At 44.8% G+C, this 21129-nt stretch overlaps 2 protein-coding genes across 4 annotated transcripts in view; one reads left to right on the forward strand and one right to left on the reverse strand.

Annotated features, from left to right (window-relative positions):
* The first annotated feature begins 6683 nt into the window (after positions 1-6683).
* The window catches only part of SLC67A1 (solute carrier family 67 member 1), a 101848-nt gene continuing 87402 nt past the window's right edge, over positions 6684-21129 (forward strand). The window contains exon 1 of one of the 3 annotated variants that reach the window (XM_088666429.1): positions 6684-6815. The gene's annotated coding sequence lies outside the window, so the exon portion shown is untranslated. Of the gene's footprint in view, positions 6816-16181; positions 16317-17255; positions 17396-21129 lie in introns of those variants that run through there. The other 2 variants (XM_060276191.2, XM_088666425.1) reach the window with 2 other exon arrangements.
* On the reverse strand, positions 10723-13606 carry CDKN1C (cyclin dependent kinase inhibitor 1C). The gene is made up of 3 exons (XM_035120955.3): positions 12741-13606; positions 12076-12202; positions 10723-11511 (listed from the first exon to the last, which is right to left on the reverse strand). The coding sequence occupies exons 1-2, from the start codon at positions 13321-13323 to the stop codon at positions 12081-12083; spliced, it is 705 nt and encodes a 234-aa protein (XP_034976846.2). The 5' UTR covers positions 13324-13606; the 3' UTR covers positions 10723-11511; positions 12076-12080.

Here is a 21129-nt window from a genome sequence, read left to right on the forward strand (position 1 = left end):
ATGAACAGGAGTTAGGAGTGAGCCAGTGAAAGGCCCAATTCTTAGGATAACACCAAATTATTCAGAGTAGTGAAAATCCAGGTGGACAGTGAAGACTTTCATAAGGAAGAACTGAGAGAATGGGCCACAAAATAGCCAAGGAGCTTCATCCTAAAGTGATGCACACTACAGCAGAAAATCTTCCCACCAGATAAGATATTGTGGGGCCACAATATCTTTCATAGCAAATGTCCTCTCAGTATGAAGCAGCTGTGGAAAAAAGCAAATTCCTTGCTAAGGAATTCCCTGGAGGGAGTTCCCTGAGGATCAATGTTGGGACCTGTGAGCAGTAATGTAGCCAGGTTTGCTGATGATACTAAATTGTTCAGGAGGATCAAAACAAAAAGTGATTGTGAGGAGCTCCAAAAGGTTCTCCCCAAACTGGGTGAATGGGCAGTAGAAAGGCAAAGCAATTTAAGCATCATTTGTTGTTGTTGTTGTTTAGTCGTTTAGTCGTGTCCGACTCTTCGTGACCCCATGGACCATAGCACGCCAGGCACTCCTGTCTTCCACTGCCTCCCGCAGTTTGGTCAAACTCATGTTCGTAGCTTCGAGAACACTGTCCAACCATCTTGTCCTCTGTCGTCCCCTTCTCCTAGTGCCCTCAATCTTTCCCAACATCAGGGTCTTTTCCAAGGATTCTTCTCTTCTCATGAGGTGGCCAAAGTACTGGAGCCTCAGCTTCACGATCTGTCCTTCCAGGGAGCACTCAGGGCTGATTTCCTTAAGAATGGATAGGTTTGATCTTCTAGCAGTCCATGGGACTCTCAAGAGTCTCCTCCAGCACCATAATTCAAAAGCATCAATTCTTCTGCGATCAGCCTTCTTTATGGTCCAGCTCTCACTTCCATACATCACTACTGGGAAAACCATAGCTTTAACTATACGGACCTTTGTCGGCAAGGTGATGTCTCTGCTTTTTAAGATGCTGTCTAGGTTTGTCATTGCTTTTCTCCCAAGAAGCAGGCGTCTTTTAATTTCGTGACTGCTGTCACCATCTGCAGTGATCAAGGAGCCCAAGAAAGTAAAATCTCTCACTGCCTCCATTTCTTCCCCTTCTATTTGCCAGGAGGTGATGGGACCGGTGGCCATGATCTTGGTTTTTTTGATGTTGAGCTTCAGACCATATTTTGCGCTCTCCTCTTTCACCCTCATTAAAAGGTTCTTTAATTCCTCCTCGCTTTCTGCCATCAAGGTTGTGTCATCTGCATATCTGAGGTTGTTGATATTTCTTCTGGCAATCTTAATTCCGGCTTGGGATTCATCTAGTCCAGCCTTTCGCATGATGAATTCTGCATATAAGTTAAATAAGCAGGGAGACAATATACAACCTTGTCGTACTCCTTTCCCAATTTTGAACCAATCCGTTGTTCCATATCCAGTTCTAACTGTAGCTTCTTGTCCCACATAGAGATTTCTCAGGAGACAGATGAGGTGATGCAGGCACTCCCATTTCTTTAAGAACTTGCCATAGTTTGCTGTGGTCGACACAGTCAAAGGCTTTTGCATAGTCAATGAAGCAGAAGTAGACGTTTTTCTGGAACTCTCTAGCTTTCTCCATAATCCAGCGCATGTTTGCTATTTGGTCTCTGGTTCCTCTGCCCTTTCGAAATCCAGCTTGCACTTCTGGGAGTTCTCGGTCCACATACTGCCTAAGCCTGCCTTGTAGAATTTTGAGCATAACCTTGCTAGCGTGTGAAATGAGCGCAATTGTGCGGTAGTTGGAGCATTCTTTGGCACTGCCCTTCTTTGGAATTGGGATGTAGACTGATCTTCTCCAATCCTCTGGCCATTGCTGAGTTTTCCAAACTTGCTGGCATATTGGGTGTAGCACCTTAACAGCATCATCTTTTAAAATTTTAAATAGGTCAGCTGGAATATCATCACTTCCACTGGCCTTGTTATTAGCAGTGCTTTCTAAGGCCCATTTGACTTCACTCTCCAAGATGTCTGGCTCAAGGTCAGCAACCACACTACCTGGGGTGTACGAGACCTCCATATCTTTCTGGTATAATTCCTCTGTGTATTCTTGCCACCTCTTCTTGATGTCTTCTGCTTCTGTTAGGTCCTTACCACTTTTGTCCTTGATTATGGTAATCTTTGTACGAAATGTTCCTTTCATATCTCCAATTTTCTTGAACAGATCTCTGGTTTTCCCCATTCTATTGTTTTCCTCTATTTCTTTGCATTGCTCATTTAAGAAGACCCTCTTGTCTCTCCTTGCTGCTTTTTGGAAATCTGCATTCAGTTTCCTGTATCTTTCCCTATCTCCCTTGCATTTTGCTTGCCTCCTCTCCTCCGCTATTTGTAAGGCCTCGTTGGACAGCCATTTTGCTTTCTTGCATTTCCTTTTCCTTGGGATGGTTTTCGTTGCTGCCTCCTGTATAATGTTACGAGCCTCCATCCATAGTTCTTCAGGCACTCTGTCCACCAAATCTAAATCCTTAAACCTGTTCCTCACTTCCACTGTGTATTCATAAGGGATTTGATTCAGATTGTATCTTACTGGCCCAGTGGTTTTTCCTACTTTCTTCAGTTTAAGCTGGAATTTTGCTATAAGAAGCTGATGATCTGAGTTACAGTCAGCTCCAGGTCTTGTTTTTGCTGACTGTATAGAGCTTCTCCATCTTTGGCTGCAGAGAATATAATCAATCTGATTTCGATGCTGCCCATTTGGTGATATCCATGTGTAGAGTCGTCTCTTGTGTTGTTGGAAGAGAGTGTTTGTGATGACCAGCTTGTTCTCTTGACAGAACTCTATTAGACTTTGCCCTGCTTCATTTTGAACTCCAAGGCCAAACTTGCCAGTTATTCCTTTTATCTCTTGATTCTTGAATACTGAATAAATGGTGTCCTGTCTACAATTTTCTTGGTTTCTAACGTCTACAAAGACTTCTCCACTCGTGATGGAGCATACATTTCTATAAAGCAGCAGCAGCTGCAAAAACCAATTTGGGGATGTCCTGCAGCATCCTAGCCCGGATTGGAACACCCACTAGTCTAATGCTAAACATAATCTCCACCTCTCAACATCCCAAGATTTCAGCCACTGGCTTGCTGCAGCTTGGAGCTTTCATAGGCATAATAATAATAATAATAATAATAATAATAATAATAATAATAATAATAATTTATTGTTTATACCCTGCCCATCTGGCTGGGTTTCCCCCAGCCACTCTGGGCGGCTTCCAACAGAAAAATGAAATACAATACAGTGGTTCCTCGGTTTAAGTACACAATTGGTTCCGGAAGTCTGTACTTAACCTGAAGCGTACTTAACCTGAAGCGAACTTTCCCATTGAAAGTAATGGAAAGTGGATTAATCCGTTCCAGACAGTCCACGGAGTACTTAAACTGAAGTGTACTTAACCTGAAGCGAACTTTCCCATTGAAAGTAATGGAAAGACGGGTCCGCGGAATACTCAACCTGAAGCATACTTAACCTGAGGTATGATTGTAATTGGTTCTGGAAGTCCATATTTAACCTGAAGCGTACTTAACCTAAAGCGAACTTTCCCATTGAAAGTAATGGAAAGTGGATTAATATGTTCCAGATGGGTCCGCGGAGTACTTAAACTGAAAGTACTCAAACCGAAGCGTACTTAAACAGAGGTATGACTGTAATTTATTAAACATTAAAAGCACCTAAACAGGTGCTTCCAGACTGGACCTTTATATTGCAAGCAAGTCATTGAGATACTGCAAATGGGTAGTTGGCAACCATTTGTTTTTTTTAATAAAACCCAGAATAAAGGGTGGCTGAATATAGACTTGCATTTTGATGCCAATGACATAGGGCAGATCTGAACCATACATTTAAAGCACATTCAATGCATATTTAGGACACATTACTTCCCCCAAGGAATCCTGGGACGGGAACTGCAGTTCCTGGAGCTCTGTGAGGGAGCAACAACAGTTCCCATGATTTTTTGGGGTAAATTGTGTGCTTTAAATGTGCACTGGATGTGCTTTGAATGGATATAATAATAATAATTTATTATTTATACCCCGCCCAACTGGCTGGGTTTCCCCAGCCACTCTGGGCGGCTTCCAACAGAAAATGAAATAAAATAATCTATTAAACATTAAAAGCCTCCCTAAACAGGGCTGCCTTCAGATGTCTTCTAAAAACCTGGTAGCTGTTTTTCTCTTTGGATGACGTGGATCTGCCCATAGGTGCTATTGTTGCATACGTGGATGAGGTGTTCTTATCCCACAATAAGCTCCCATCTGGAAGCATCCCAAGAGGGCAGCTGAAATTCATACTGGTGTACATGGATGATAAACTAAGGGCAGACCACCGCCCCAAGGGTCAGGTGTGCTTAAGCTCACTCATTTCCCTGAGCTCTGGACTGTGGCCTATTTTGACAGAGTGTAAGATACTGGAAAAGCCAAAATAAAAAGCAAATCAGGCAAACAAACACCCCCAACCCCCCAAGATAGCTGAAGTGCTGCTCTTCTATGAGAGCTAATCTCTTGATCTTAAAACCCTTGCGGGAGCATCCAGAATTCAAGGTTAGCTGCTGTGCCGCTCGCCAAGCTCTTTGTGTACAGATAAAATAGGATGCTTTGAAAAGCAGCTAAACTCCTAAATCAGTTTAATAACTGCCTGAGGGTGGCTTCTTGCACCTTAGCGGAGGGCTGCAGCAGCCGAAGCCGGGCCATTTGAAGGCTGAGGCCTGCGGATCTTTCATTTCAGAAGCTCCTATTCTTAGCCATGGGGGTGGGGTGGGCTTAGACAATGGCAGCCCTAGACACCTGCTTGCATGAAAGCAAGAGAAAAGCCCATAAATCCTGGAGGATCCAGCTGCCTCCCTCCATGTATTGTTGGCGCTTAATAAGGAGGGGGGAGTCTACTTTCCCCCCCACCCACCCAACTTTCACCTTTCAAAAGGGACAATCGCCTCCAACCAGCGCCATAGGCAGAGTGGCCTATGAAAAACATCCAGTTCTCTTGATTAAGTGATCATACAGTTTGGACGTAAATCAAGGTTACTTTTATGCTGAGGGAGCGGTTCCTGAGCTTAATCCCGGGGAAGAACTTCGAGGGAGAGACGATTTTGTTTTAAATCAGTACAACCGGCTGGATTCTTAAAAAGCTTCCCTGGCTTAGAATATGTGCTGTCCTATTGGACTTCTCTTACTCTTTTTAATATATTAAAAAAAGGAGCGGGGGAGCGGGTGGAGGGGAGAGAAGACATCCAGAATCCAGAGGCCGTTTGATTCATGCAGGAGTCAAAAGGCCTCTCAATACTAATACAGTACTACTGCTAAGAGGAGTATCTCAAGGAACCAACTCTAAGGAGCTGATCCAAACAACCCCACAGACCAACCCTGTCGGTCGGAAGAAGATACCGTCGGCTATCGCTTTGTAGTTGGAGAAGGGGGGCGGAGAAAGGAGGAGAACCCGAGAGGAACGAGTTCACACACACACTCCCAAGGCAGGGCTTTTCTATCAGCTGGGTCCGACCCAGCCCAAGCAGGGCAAGATCAAAGCCAGGATCCCACAAGCGGGAGTCTCACTCCTTTCTGCAGACTGAGCTGACATCGAGCCTGGTTCCTGCACTGACTGCACACGGAATCTCCTTCTGCATCCTCAACGCTGTGGCCGTCCCCCCCACCGCTTCATTTCCCGCTACACTCAGGTCCTAGCAAGCATCCATTGAAAGGAAGCGAGTGGTCCCTGGAAGGACCGCTTCTTCCACGTTGTGTGCAAATCCGGAATGGCGGCTCCCGGAGTTTCAAAACACACACACACACACACACACACACACACACACACACACACACACACACACACGCTCCGATAGCGCATTTCCAGCCTTTGGTCCCCTCCCCTGGAGCCCTTGCAGCCGCCAAAGGCCGCTTTACGACGACTATTTTCACGCGACTCCATAAGTTAAAACATAGCTGTCAAGTTCTCCCTTTTGTAAAGGGAAATTCCCTTATGTTGAATAGGCTTCCTCGCGAGAAAAGGGAAAACTTGACAGCTATAGTTAAAAGTAACTTGGCGGGGGGGGGAGCAGGCGGGAGCAGGCCCCGCTCCGAATAGCCCCTTTCTCTGAGCGCCCTTTTACTGGGAAGGAGGTTCCCTGCATTTGGGTGCCACTGACTTGCAAGGAAGCGCCCTCTTTGAGCGGGAAGCGCGCCCCGAGATCAAAGAAACTCCGCCGAACTCGGAGCTGCGGGGCGGGAGGAAGGGCGGGGCGAAGGCGGTCGAGAGAGCGCCGGGCTCCGAAGGGGCGGAGTAACCAGGGTCACTCCTGTGCCACTTATGAATATTAGAGCGCTGCGTAACGGGGGGCGGGGGCGGGGGCGTGTAAACGAGACGCAGAAGTTACCGTAAAGCCCCGAAGATATTCGTCCACACACACACAAAAGACTCCAGATCAGTTTCACTTTACCGCTCCTAATTACCTATTGTTCGACGGGTAACTTGGGGAGACGGATTAACAGGCTTCCCTTAGAATCAATCTCCAATTCTCCCTTAGAATCAATCTCCTTTGCTCAAGCTACTAGAATCCAGATCTTCCCGTTTATGGCGCGATCCTAAATTCTAGACCTGTTTACTCGGAAGCCCCACGAATTGGGGTTGGATCGACGGTGCCGTCAGGCCAGGAATTTGGCTCAGAAGTGCAGTAGGGCTGGGCGGGAAGTTAGTAGGGCTGGTTGCTTACCACATTTTGAAGCAAGTGAAATAACACACGTGGCCATCTAAGGAGGGAGGAGCCGCCGCAGGACCATCGAGTTGGATTCTTTTTAATGGGTTAACCTGAGTAAGTAAAGTTGCACGCCTACAACCCAATACTAGGCATATTTACTCACACTTACTCTGTGATAACCGTGCACAGGATTGCAAGCCTCTGCACACTCCGCAGTAAGTAAATGGGGTTTCACCGCCTGAGAAATCCCTGTTTAGGGACAGGCACTACTGCTGACGGGAGCTTAGAATAGAATCATAGAGTTTGAAGGGACCCTGAGGGCCATCTAGTCCAGCTTGCTGCTACTACAACCTGCACCATTGAACAGTGATCAGTTTTAACAGGTTGATATAATCTGGGTACTGAACATGACATCATGATTTTGTTTTGTATGGAAAATAGTCTTTCCAATCCCCCCATCAGAAGTGAACTCTAGTTCACCAAAGCTTAAGGAATCTGTTCGTCTTTAAAATACCGGCTTTGTTTTGCTGCTGCAGGCTAGCATGCTGGCTTATTTTGAAGCTTCCAAACATGGACCTATACTTGAGCAAATCTCAGTGGTTTCATCCTATTTTCTTTATGAGTACCTGCAACTGAATTTAGGGACCATCTACTGCATATAAAAGGCTCATTCCCAAGTAAGCTAGCTGATCCTAAACACTATGGAAAGTAAATTAAAGTGCTGTTTTTGACCTATAAAGCCTTAAATGGCTCAAGATCGCAATACCTCAAGGAACGCCTCTCCCCAAATGAACCAACCCAGACCCTGCAATCACCATCTGAGGCCCCCTTCATGAGAGGTCTGGAGGGTGGCAACACAAGAATGGGCTTTTTCTTTGCTGGCCCCCCATTTGTTGAATGTTCTCTCTAAGGAAGCTTACCTGGCCTCTAGGTGACACTGATCTTTAAGTAACTATGGCCTTTTAGAACTGGGTGGGATGTTTTTAATTAACCTCTTGGTTTTAATATATCTATGTGGGTTCCCTGCCCCCTTATTTGTCCATCTGTTTGGTTGTAAGTTGCTTTGGGTTGCAAGATAAAACGTCTAACATATTCAATAAATAGTAATAGTATCTGTTTACTTCTGAGTTTGGGTTGCAATTGGACTTCATAGTTCTAGTTACAGGTAGGTAGCAGTGTTGGTCTGCCGTAGTCGAAACAAAAATAATAATAATAAAAATACTGGAAGGAATTTTTTTATTTAATTGGACTTCAGTAAGTTATGGGGGAAACTTTTGATTGCAATTTTATGTAAAGGTAAAGTTCCATTGAAATAAATGGTTCATGTAAATAAGAATACTATAAATTTTTACTTAATAAGTCCCATTGGTTTCCTTGGCACTTATTTTGAAGTCCCTTAGGCTCACAGCCTTAATCTTTCTGGCTATATTGTATGTGTGAGTGAGTAAGTGAGAGATAAGGCACATTTAATTAAAGGCCAGGATTTTGACATTCTGGAAAATTTATGGCTATGCTGGGAAGGCCTTTGGAAGCATGCACAACAGATGCAATATTTTGTAAAGATATATGCTATTGTGGACAAGACCAGGATGGCTCTCAGCTATTGAGTTAAGGATTAAGGGCTCCCTGAGTGCATTGACATAGCAGAAGAGCCACTGTGGTTTATCGTGCCAATGATCCATAAATAACGGGTCACTAGGAGATTTAATCGGCAAGTTCAAATCTTTGCAGTAGTGTATGAGGGGTGTGCCAAGGCATGGCACACGTCAGGGGAACTGGAGGCTGCAGAGAAAGAGACTGAAACAGGGTACTGGTTGTTGAGGTCCTTCCATTACATCTTTTTATGTCTTATTGATGGTGGCCGGATCACAATATGTGGAGTACCCCTCTGAAATGCAACCCACATTTTGTTGTGATCATTGGCAAAATATTTACTGAGTTCATTGATTCAAAACACTTCTCTCAACAATGGTGTCCTAAACTTGGAATGACATCATACAGTGTGATACTTTTTGTAGCATACTGATGGGTGCCCGTTTGCCATTTTAAGCTCAAGAGAAGAGATGGAGCCAATCATCTCTTACAGGCTCATGGACCTCTTACAATGCACATTGCTGAAAGCAGGTGTTTGTTACATCAACACAATTGCTTCTAGGCTGTATTGGGCACTGTGTTTTATGGGTACATCTTAACAATGGGGTGCACAATCGCTGGACATGAGCTGGAGTACAGAATTATGGCAGATGTCCCATTGAGCCATACTTACAATATTTTTTTCCCATTTGGGCTACAATCACCACATTTGCTTTCGTAGAAATGAATGGGGGTTCTTTTGAAGTAAATACATTCAAAAGATGATGTCAGATCTTATGCAAAACTAACACTGATTTCTCGACTCCCACCTAAAAACAAATGTTATTGTTACTAAATTTCTATACCACCCTTCATTTGAAGATCACAGGGCAGTTTACACTTCACACATACCTTTTAAAGACATGAAGGCGATACAAAATTCCTTCCTCATGGCTTTTCTATTGACAAAAACAATGTGCCTCCAATACACACACAACACCTAGAGTACACCTTTACAAGCTTATAAAGAGCCAACAGGCTTTCAGCCCACCACCCTGCATTTCACAGTGTATTCTAACTTGCTGCTCCCTTTCCCACTGTTCCTCAGGAGGCACCTATGGAATGAATTAATTGCAGTCATGCTGTGCCTTTGCAGCTGAGCAGTTTAGCTTCATGAAGCTTTGCACCTCTAGTCTTAAATATAAGGTATAAGCCAGTGCTACTGAAATGAAATTATACTTCCTTCCAAAGCATGGCTAGGAAAACTATGACCCTCTAGATGCTGCTTTGATCCCCAGCTCACAGCCATCATTGCCAATAATCAGGCAATAATCATGTCTAGAGGGAGGCATGGCACATCTGTGTTTCAAGATGCAGGTAGGATTAAAGGTAATACCGTACGCATCATCCATGCAGTAACTACAGTGTTGGGGTACTGTTTAGGGTTTTTGTTGTTGTCACTGTTATTGAGAATTATTTTTTTGTATTTTTATTTTAATCTTTTAACAATTTTATTTTTGCATTTTTCAAAATTTATTATATATCTTAACAGTTCTTTTTACTCATAAGATCTTTTATATGGGGAAATTGTTCAGTTTAGTTGTGTACTTCCGAGGTTTTATTGTTTGTGACTTTTGTTATATTTGTAATTTTTTAACTATGGAAAGGCAGCATACAAGTGAAATTATGTATGGATGTATCTCTGTACCTTGAAAAATATCACTTGTCAGTTTTATGCAAATCACAATTTGAAAGGCACAGCTAGCAGTTCACATTCAGTGCTGGACTTTTTTTGGTAGTCAATGTGATACAGCAAATTTGTGTTTTGCATGAACAGGTGAATAGATCGTCTCTCCAGTGTGAACCATACCAGACTGGTGGTACTGGGACATTCACGGCAGAAAATTTGAATGTGACTTTTATTTGAATGTGACTTAAGGATGCTTGTGTTTTATGGCTTATGTTTTCCTTGCACTAGTTAATAAGGCTAATAATGACACCTTCTGATGTTACCGGTAGGTGGTGGTGGAAAAAAAAAATAGGCCATGCGAGTAGGCTCCCTGCTTCAAATCTCCCATCCCAAGGTGTAGACAGGCAGTGGGTCTGAAACAGTGTGGTAGGGGCCAAAGATACGTACCCACTGGGTGTGGGAGAGACAATGGAAAAGGGCTCAAATTGCCTTGAGTGTGGTTTTTGTGCAGTACAATGTCTGCAGCCAAACTTTCTTATGCTCAACTTTAATGCCAGTCTATCCATCAGGTGTGCTCTCAAAGTACACAGAGGCTGACAATCCTGCTCTTACATAAGGAACCAATGACCGTTATTGCATAATATTAACAGTGATGTTACACTGAATTTTAAGAAGCCAAAGAAAATAAAATTGTGTGCACTGAGGTGGGGGTTCCAATCACAGAGTGATAAGAATAAAAGCTATAAACACCAAGGCGGCTTATCAACATTTGATTCCTTTTTATTTTAACATTGTGGCATAAATTTGCAGTGGCAGTGGTACAGACCGGCTCAGGAACCATTGTATCAGATTTATTTTCAAGTAATAACTAAAGTAATTTTGATTCATAGCTACATTTTGTGAATGCAAAAAAACCCACTATAAAAATAAATTTACATTTTTGTAAATAACAAAAAAGCAAATATATAGTGCCCTTTGGCTTAACCAAATAAGAAAAACAAAAACCAAACACACAAAACAGACTACTGGGTGTCAACCAAAGTTATCCGCTTTTTTGACATAAATAGAAAATATAAGTTAGTATAACTCTTAAGTTGTTTTTTTGTTTTTGTTTTTTTACAAATATACATTTTTTTGTTTGTTTTGCACTGAGAGATCAGCAGAGATTAAACATTTATATAAATGACTTTAAAGCTTTTACACTTCTGGCCAGTGTACTCACATTAGGCATAATACATTTTTAATATATATAAAACATAATACATTGCACAGTTGTAAATTAACACTGCTCCGTCAGGTGGCTTGTAGTCGGGCCACTTTTGCTACATGGAGGTACAAGCAATTCCTTCTGGGGCACGAGTAGAAGAGGAGGAACGAAAAAACAAAACAGGGAAGAAGAAAAACGCACACACGCACAACCAGGGGATTCTTCCTCCCTGCTCTGGGTCTCTCTGTCTTGCCAGTCCCTTTTAACGTGTGGAGGAGGAAGGGCCTCTCAAGCTCTTGTGTTTCCAAGGAAACAATCACTTCGGTGTTGTAGTGCAAAATCTGCAAGAGAAGAGCAAGCGCATACTTAGCACGAACTTGCACAGAGGACTCCCGGGCGACGTCGCAACTGGACGGAGTTGTTGGCCGATACAAAGAGACTCCCCCGCCCGCCCCCGCCCCGCTCTCCCCTCCTCCGAGGAGCAACTGATGAGTCAGCAAAAGCGGTGGAGGAGGGGGGCGGAATGGCTAAAAAATAAAGAAAAAAAGCAAGCAAGCCCCATGCAATATCTGACCATCAGGAAGTTACTCCAGATCGGGGGCCCGGGGGAGAAGAATGGGGAACACACCCAACTGACCAGTCAAGAGAGGCTCCTTTTGCAATGCTCCGCTACCTTCCCATTCCCTCGCAATCCCCGCCAAGTTTTGCCAGCAGCCCCAAGTGTTCTGCAAATGACCAGTCACGCACGAGAGGTCACCCCTCTCCGAGAGGGAGGGCGGACCAGGTGCGAGCTGCTTCCCAAGGCCGAACGAAACCTCCCTCCCTCCGCACCCCCAAAAAAACTTGCACCCGTTTCTAAGTATTAAAAAGTAGCCGATCTTGACGTACACCCACCGCTCGCTCACCTCGTTCATCGGAGCCTTTTCCGGGGGGTCTGCTCGGCGGGCACAGCAGAGACCGAAGCTGGCAAGGCGCTGGGATGATCCCCGGGCAATTTCGAGTCTACGACTCTTTTCCGCTTGGCGAAGAAATCTGCGGATCAGACCCAGGAGAAAGAGGGGAGGAATTAACAGGAATTCTGTGCGTGTGTGTTATTTTTGGGGGGGGGGGTGTCACTCGAGCCAAGAGCTTCGAGTTCGAAAGGGACACACCCCACCCTCGGTCAGGAACGGGAGAAAAACAATCGCGTTGCACACTAGGGACCCGCCCTGCTTGGCTCGCCCGCCTGGGCGCCGCCACGGAGCGCCTGGCTCTGGGCTCCCCCTGTCGGCGAGCGGGGGGCGCCGCAGCTGCTCGGGTTTGTTTACGTCGCAAAGGGGAGGCAGCCGCCGCCGCCTGGCGAGCGCGATGTGCTGCGTAAGCATTTTCCTTCCCCGCTCCACCAACCCCCGGGTACCTGCGCGGAATTTTAAGCAGAGGCAGCGCCTCCGGGCAACGTTTTAAGACACCGCGCAGATGAGAAAAAGTGGGGGCGCCCCCATAACTTGGGCCGGGGGGGGAGTTGGAGCAACCCCCCCCCCAAAAAAAAACAGGCACAAGTGCAACCCAATCCGACGGCGGCGCTGCTTACCTGTGATGTGCGCTACACTGGCCGACGACGCCCTTTTCAGCGCCGCCGCGGCGCACGGGACAGGCTTGATTATAATCCCTGAGTAGCTGTGGAGCTGAGCGGCCCGGTTCTCCTGGTTGAGGCGCTCCTCGCCCGCCGACCTAGTGCTTTCCAAGGGGGCCGTCTTGCCCGGGGAGGGGGCCGAGGGCAACCCCGTCCCCTGGGGCTCTGCCTCCGGAGGCGCCTCTGTGCTTCCCGGCGAAGGCGGAGGCGCTTTGGAGCGGATCACCAGTACCGGGAAGCGGCACTTGCCGACCTGCAGCGTCTCCCGGTAGAAAGCGGGCACGGCGCCTCCGTCCATCTCTTCCCACTCCAGCCTGCCCGGGCCGCCCAGCGGCGTCTCGCTCTGGAAGTTGTAGTCCCAGCGCTTCTGGCCGTCCTCGCAGATCTCCCGCAGCTTGCTCTTCAGGTCCCGGTTCAGCTCGTCGTGATCCACGGGGCCAAAGAGGTTCCTGCACACCCCGGTGCGAGCGTGCAGCGGGAAAGTCCGCCGAGCCGCCAGGCGCTCCAGAGCCGAGGCGCTCGAGAGGTGCACGTTAGACATGATGGTGGCGGCGCCTAGTAGTAGTAGTAGTAGTAGTAGTAGTAAGAGGGAGCGGGCAGGTTCCTTCTCCGCCCGACGAGGTAGCGGGTCCGATCGCCTTTGCAAATCCAAATCACAACCCCGGAGTGCAGGGCTGGGCTTTCGCCGCCTCCCTTCGCCAGGGGCCCGGAATAACCTGCGCGCACCCCGATCCCCTCCGCCTTAACCTGCCCACCTTCCGCGCCTCGCTCCGCTTCTAGGAGCCTGCCTGGGGCTGCCTCGCTTTTTAAAGCTCTCACCGAGTGAGTTCGAGCAAAACATCGATTAACATAATACTATTTCTCTGCAATAACACTCTTGCCATTGGTAGACGCTCCATTCTACCCAGGGCGTCGGACCGCCTCCCCCGGCCGCTTATTGGGTGAAAGGCGAAGTGTGGCAAGGCGCCAAAAGTGTCCTTCTCCTTGCCATTGGATAGTGTGGCTTGTCCGTCACTGTTGTGTTTAGAAAATTGGGGAGGGGGGAGTTAGAGAGGGAGAGGAGAGAAGGCGGTGGCGAGTATCATGCGATTTAAAGAGATGGTTGAGTAACATGACACCCAGCCCACGGCTCAGCTCCCTTTGTTTGCAGTCGGCGACGGCTGCTTCTCTGCGAGTACTTTTTTGTTTTGTTACTGTCATTGCACTTTTTTTAAAACACGAGAACTAGTGGAACCACAGAATTACTAGAGGATTGTAGGGTTGGGTGGGTTTTAAGTTTCTGTTTGTGTTTGCAAGATTGAACAACTTTTCTACCCAGCATCTGAAAGTAAAAAATTCAAACGGCTTTGTGTAGAAAACAAAGGTTATATGTACAGTGGGACTCCAAACGTTAACCGACTTTCAAGCATAGCTGCCAAGTTCTCCCTTTTTTTAAGGGAAATTCCCTTATGTTGAATAGGCTTCCTCGCGAGAAAAGGGAAAACTTGGCAGCTATGCTTTCAAGGAGTTGAGGACTGCAAAAGGCAGCGAAGGGAACGGATTAATCCTAATATGTTTAGCATTCTTAGTAACAAGTCAATTGCTTGATAGGTTTTGAAACTGCATCTGGACTGGGACATGTAGGAAAATGAAAGCATTCGGTCTTTTTTCATTAAAAGAAAACCACTTAATCTAAGCTTGCTGTCTTAACTACACTGAATTGCCAAAGATTAACTGACTTGTGCGTAATACATCTTTGCAGGTCATTGCAAATGTTGCCATCTGTGGTTACTGGAGTGGGAGTTGAGTTGCCGAACTCTACATCTGCAACCAAGTGTCTGAGGCATCCTGATGGGAGTTTCATACAGGGCTTCCAGCTTTATCAGAGTGAGGATTCCCCCCTCCCTTTGATGCTCTACCCCAACAAAAGAAAAAGAGTGAGGAAGCAAAAGAGTAACCTATTCTCAATTGTTTGGGTTTTTTTTTTATCTTGGCAGCTTTCATCAACCTGGTGCCTCCCAGCTGTTTTGGACTAAAGTTTCCTTCAGCCCAATCCAAGAGAGCCATGCTAGCTGGGGCTAATGAGGGTTGTGGTCCAAAACATCTAGAGAGCACCAGGTTGGCAAAAAACACCTGGATTAAAAAATACTGGACCCCACAGTTCTCCATATCTGTTCTTTAATCACAGGAGCGAGGCTTAGTTTATACCGGTATTCCCTCTACCATTCTTCATCAGGTTGACATCTAGTTGACTACTGTGAGAAGCGGATGCTAGGCTAGATGAGCCATTGGCCTGATCCAGCAGATTTTTCTTATGCTGCTAGTATTTAAGGTGTTTTGGTGCTTTGTGCTTGAACATCCTGCATTTCAGGGCTTGTATACACTTCTGCTTGTCCCGCATTTAGAACGCATGAGTCCAAGTGGTTTTCCTCTTGCCCTGCTCCTTTCCCGGGGAAAACCCGCTCTTTAAATTTAAAACTAAATTGGAGCAAAGCTACAGTCCAAAGAAAATCCAAATTGCCATTTGCTCTGATTCAGTGCTAAAGAGTGGTTTGGGAGGGGCATGCAAGAAGTATTTAAGTCTTTTAAAGAAAGACTCCCATTCTAATGCATTTCCTTGAGTTGTGAGTGGACAAAACTTTTCCTCTTCGGGGGAATAGGAACAACAGCTCCAATCTACTCATGATATATAAAAAAATCACAAATACCTTTAAAGAAGTAGCAGAATGGATTTGATACGATACAGCCAAAAGTAAAATTACTTGAGATCACCAAAGGTGCTGCAATCCAGGGGAGTAGTGTTGGGCTCTTAAATCAGAAGGACGTGAAGTAGCATTGGTGGGTGGGGGAATGTCATTACAGCCCTGGTTCCTGGGGGTTTTATCATTGAAATGAAACTTCCAAGAGGACCATATGGCGATTTGCAAGATGGCCTGCAGTCCAGAAAGATGCTGTTCAGTGAACAGTTCATAAAAAGGCTATCATGGTTCAGTGACACTGACAATACACCTCATTAGGCAAGACGTAAACCCCTGTTGGAAGGGTTTTTGATGGGGCAGAAAGAAGAAAAGGTCAGTCATCCAATCAGACCTTCAAGCGAAAACAGGTGATGAAATATTAATTCCTTTGATTTAACAACCTATCAGATCTAGTCCACAAAAGAGATGATGGGACCAAAGCCAATCCTGCTTCAGAGAGTAAATGATCATGGTATACACAGTTATCCTTTTAGCGATTGGTACCCTGCCAAAAGAAGGCAGAATTCAATTTCTTTTCAAACCTTGGTAATGATTAACCAATAAAGTATAAGCCCCACAGACTAAGCTTTGTTCACTTTAAAGTTTGTGTTGGTCCACTGTGAGCCTGCCTATCCTATAGATGTGTGTCCATGTATCCGGGAGCAGATAACACCCTGGGCAAGGCGAGTGCAGCCCGTGAAGTCAACTGTGCTGCATGCCAGCTGCACTCCAAGTGAAACAGCTTGTTTGAATGTTTGGCATAGAGCTTGTGCTGAGATATTTGGCTCTGCAGATGGCTTAAATGGAAGGCACCTAGGTGAGTGGTCCCCATCTTGTCCCCACACATTATGTCATCCCCACGGTTTGTGCCACACAGCCTCTTCTTTTGGTGCTGCTTGGCCACATCTTAGGGTTGCCCACGTCAGGCTAGTGATGCCATTATTTAATGTTCTGTCCTGAACAAACAAAACTTTGAATTGGCTTTTATTGTAGCGATTGTTACTATCTAGAAAAGGCAACACGAATGCACACTGTTTGAATGCAGAAACATACAGTATATTATACTTAGAAAGTATATGTTTCCTGATTATGATTATTGTCTCTCTGTCCCAACCATTTACCCCAGGGGTAGCTAACCTTTTCTTGGCCTGAGGGCCATATTCATAGAATCATAGAATCATAGAGTTGGAAGAGACCACAAGGGCCATCCAGTCCAACCCCCTGCCAAGCAGGAAACACCATCAAAGCAGTCTTGACATATGCCTGTCAAGCCTCTGCTTAAATACCTCCAAAGAAGGAGACTGCACCACACTCCTTTGTAGCAAATTCCACTGTTGAACAGCTCTTACTGTCAGGAAGTTCTTCCTAATGTTTAGGTGGAATCTTCTTTCTTGTAGTTTGAATCCATTGCTCCATGTCTGCTTCTCTGGAGCAGCAGAAAACCTTTCTCCCTCCTCTATATGACATCCTTTTATATATTTGAACATGGCTATCATATCACCCCTTAACCTTCTCTTCTCCAGGCTAAACATACCCAGCTCCCTAAGCCGTTCCTCAAAAGGCATCGTTTCCATTGGTCAACTCTCCAGGGGCTGCATAGCAGCATTAGGTGTTGTCTCCCAATGCTCACACACACTTAAGCTCATGTGCATGCATACACAGCCCTCAACTAATCCATACAGGTCAGCTGAGTAAGGAGGTATCACTGCCCCGCTTTCCCTTCATTTGCAGAAATGAATGACATTGAAGACCAATTCTGTGTAATGGAATCCAGCCACCACCTCTGCCACCTTCACTTATCCAGCTCTGTAACCAGTGGGTTTTTTTCCTGGGGGTACTCAAGGGAACCTTCCTCCCCCCCACATTTTCAAACTACTGTACTGTAACAACTTCATGGTGAGTACCGGCACCTTGTTTTCTATTGAAAAAAGCAATGTCTGTAACAAAGTGCCTGTTGTTGTTGTTGTTGTTTAGTCATTTAGTCATGTCCAACTCTTCGTGACCCCATGGACCAGAGCATGCCAGGCACTCCTGTCTTCCACTGCCTCCCGCAATTTGGTCAGACTCATGTTCGTAGCTTCGAGAACACTGCCCAACCATCTCGTCCTCTGTTGTCCCCTTCTCCTTGTGCCCTCAATCTTTCCCAACATCAGGGTCTTTTCCAGGGAGTCTTCTCTTCTCATGAAGTGGCCAAAGTATTGGAGCCTCAGCTTCAGGATCTGTCCTTCCAGTGAGCACTCAGGGCAAACTAATCTGAGGCCTGTTTTCTTGTACATCACACTCTGCCCATCATTGCCTGTTGCCATAACTATGTCCTGAGTTGCAAGCTAATTTTCCTGAACTTTGGTGGTTGTGAGTTAGCCATCCTAAGGTTCTTTGACTGTGGTGTCCTGAACCACACATGGCATCAGCACAGTGGCTCCTGACAGGTCATCATTCCTATTTTTTCTGATTCTTTAACTAGTATTAAGCCAGAATTCCCTGTTTTGAATGTACTGGGGAAACACTGACTGAACCCAAGAAAGAATCTTCATTGCCGAAGCTCATACACAATGCAAGGGGGGAAGTGTTTAGTCCCAGTGCTTGTTCCTGGCTTCATAATCCTTGAGTTGTTGCTTGAACTTGACCATTGTGTGGGCTCAGCTATTGTTGTGCAGTACTGTAAATATTCACTTCCCAACAGAGTCATTCATAGAACCAAGTGACAGGATTTTGCCACAATTGGTTTTCTGATAGGGAATGAAACAAGGCTAATGTTATTGACTTAGCATTAAGCCATTAACCTCACATAAAGTGGACAGTAGCGTTAGGCTTAATATTGATTTCCAAGAATACTGTACTGATATTTCAGGTTCTCTCTGAAGACTCAATAGCGGTGGCAAAATGAAAATATGTGTTACTGACTCTTCTGTTGCTAGCTTGATGTTACTCCACGGCAAACATGGAAATATTCATGTGGTAGAAGCATCTGAGGCCTTGTACTTAGTTTCCCAACTGAGCTTAGTAGAAAAGTTTCAGTCTTCTTAGCACAGCAGTTGCTGTCCTAGTCTGGCAGGTGTAGGCCATGGTTAGGACACAAGCCTACAGTGTACAAGACCTCACACACAAGATTGCTAGGCAATGGCAGGGCAAGACAGGCATGCAAAGACAAACCAGGGTTATGCACAAGGAACCAGACTGAGGCCAAATTCACAGCAAATATTAAAACTCTATGATACCACTTCAAACTGTCATGACTTCCCCAAAAGAGCTGTAGTTTATTAAGGGTGCTGACAGTGGTTAGGAGGCCCCGATTCCCCTCACAGAAATGATTCTCAGAGTCCCCTGTGAAAAGGCACTGATTGTTAAGCCACTCTGGAAAGTGTAGCTTTCTGCAATAAGTTTTATTGTGTTATATTGTGCCCTTCCACCTAAAGTTGTCCAAGGTGACAAACACATCTGCATTTTTTTTTGAGAAAAAGGCATTCTAAAACAGTTAAAAAGATGGCAATGTTATAATTGATCGAAATGATATCTCTAGAGAACACAGATATATTAGATCTGGAGCTTAGCTGCCAAGTATCTTGTTTCTCATGGGAAACCCCCAGATTTTAATCAGTTTCCCGCTGTTCTCCCGAATGGAGAAAAATCCCAGAAATCCCCCGGATTTCCTACCTGCCAGGGAGCCTCCATTTTGGGTGCCGCTCTTCCCATGTGTGGGCAACCGGAAATCGGGCAGAGCGGCATCGGAAGTTGCTTCTACGCATGCCCGGCGGCCATCTTGGTATGATCTGGAGAGTGTTAATAACAGATATGGGTGGCATGCCTACCTCGGCTACAACAAGGTGAAAGTTCACAGAGGATTTACTAACCATATAGTAAGGAATGCTCTATACAAGGTGTGGACCAGATATCAACAATTATTAGAACCAAAAACGCCATGGTGGCTGTCCCCGCTAGAGGCATTTGCAATTAAAAAAATTAAATAAAGAAAGTAATTGCGCAAATTATAGTCAATTATTAAAAGAAGATCAGGGACAACTGAAGCTCAAAACATTTGAGGAGATAAGACATTACCTCATCGGCTGGCTTCAATATCATCAATTAAATAATGTATTTAATTCAGACCAAAAAAAAGGGTTTGGGAGAGAAGAATCTAAATTACAAAAAGTATTATTAAAATAATAAGATATTAATATTCAAAACTTATGACCTTTTATTGAAAAGGGATCTAAAAGATGAGGAACTAAAAGAAGTTATGGTCAAATGGGCGCAAGATATCGGCCACACAATATATATGGAACAGTGGGAAAGGCTTTGGAGGTCAGACATTAGCTTTACTGCCTGTTACACTATTAAAGAGAATACAGTATAATGAAAATGTTCTACAGGTGGTATTTGATATCTTCCAAACTTGCCAAAATCAATCTATGTTAGAAATGTAATAACAGTGAGGGGACAATGATGCATGTATGGTGGGGCTGTGAGAAAAAAACACTGGGTGTGTATTCATGAAGAGCTAAAAAACTTCTATTGAAAAGAAACCAGAGGCATATTTATTAGGTATTTTGGGGAAAGACATCCCACAGGATAGGAAAAGGCTATTTTTGTATGCCACAGCCGCAGCCAGATTATTACTTGCTAAAATTGGAAAGGAGTTGTTATCCCAAAAAAAGATGAATGGATAAGTAAACTATGTGAATTTATAAAACTGGTGAGGTTAACAGCAGCCATAAGACATCAGACAAATCTGAAATTAAGGAAGGAATGGCAGTGCTTTGGGGACTATATGAAAAAACACTGTTCTGAGGATAAAATGTTGATATGCATAGACTAAGTTTGTAAAGTAGGTCAGACGAAATAGATATATTGGACATATAAGGAATCATATTTAAAAGTCGCAAGGTTAATAAGATGTCGAGTGGTGGTGGTGGGGAAGTCACATGAGTGCATATTAGACGGTATTGGTTTTTATTTATGTACAGTGTACGTTTCTTTTTCTTTTTTGTATGTCTATTTTTGGGTATGTTTGTTTGTTGTTCTCTGATGTCTGTTTTTTTAATACAGTGGTGCCTCGCTAGACAAATTTAATTCGTTCCACGGGTCTTATAATGAAAAATTCGTCTAGCGAATCCCATAGGAATGCATTGGATTTTTTTGAATTTTTTTTTTTTTGCCCATAGGAACGCATTAATTGAATTTCAATGCATTCCTATGGGAAACCGCGATTTGCTAGACGAATTTTTCATAAAACGAATTCGTCTAGCGAGGCAACTTCCGCTCAAAAAATCCTTTCGTTAAGTGGGAATTTCGTTAAGCAGGGCATTCATTAAGCGAGGCACCACTGTAATTTTTTTTAAAAACAATTGACAGCGAGCATAAAAAAGGTCTGCCTTGTACCATCCAAATGGAATTTGTATGTCAACACTGAAGTCCAAATTGTCCGCAGTTAGTGCAGGATGCTGCAGTACGACTGCAGACAGGATGGAGACCTTATTGGCATGTAACACTTGTGCCCTGGTGGCCAGTTTGCTTCTGGGCCAAGTCCAATGTGTTACTAATAATATATAAAGCCCTTAACAACTTGGGGGGACCAGTGTACCTGTGAGATCAGCTTCCCTCATATAGGCCCATTTGACCACTTTGCTCTG

This window comes from Zootoca vivipara, chromosome 1 (genome assembly GCF_965207765.1).
Source record: "Zootoca vivipara chromosome 1, rZooViv2.hap1.1, whole genome shotgun sequence".
NCBI lineage: Eukaryota > Metazoa > Chordata > Lepidosauria > Squamata > Lacertidae > Zootoca > Zootoca vivipara.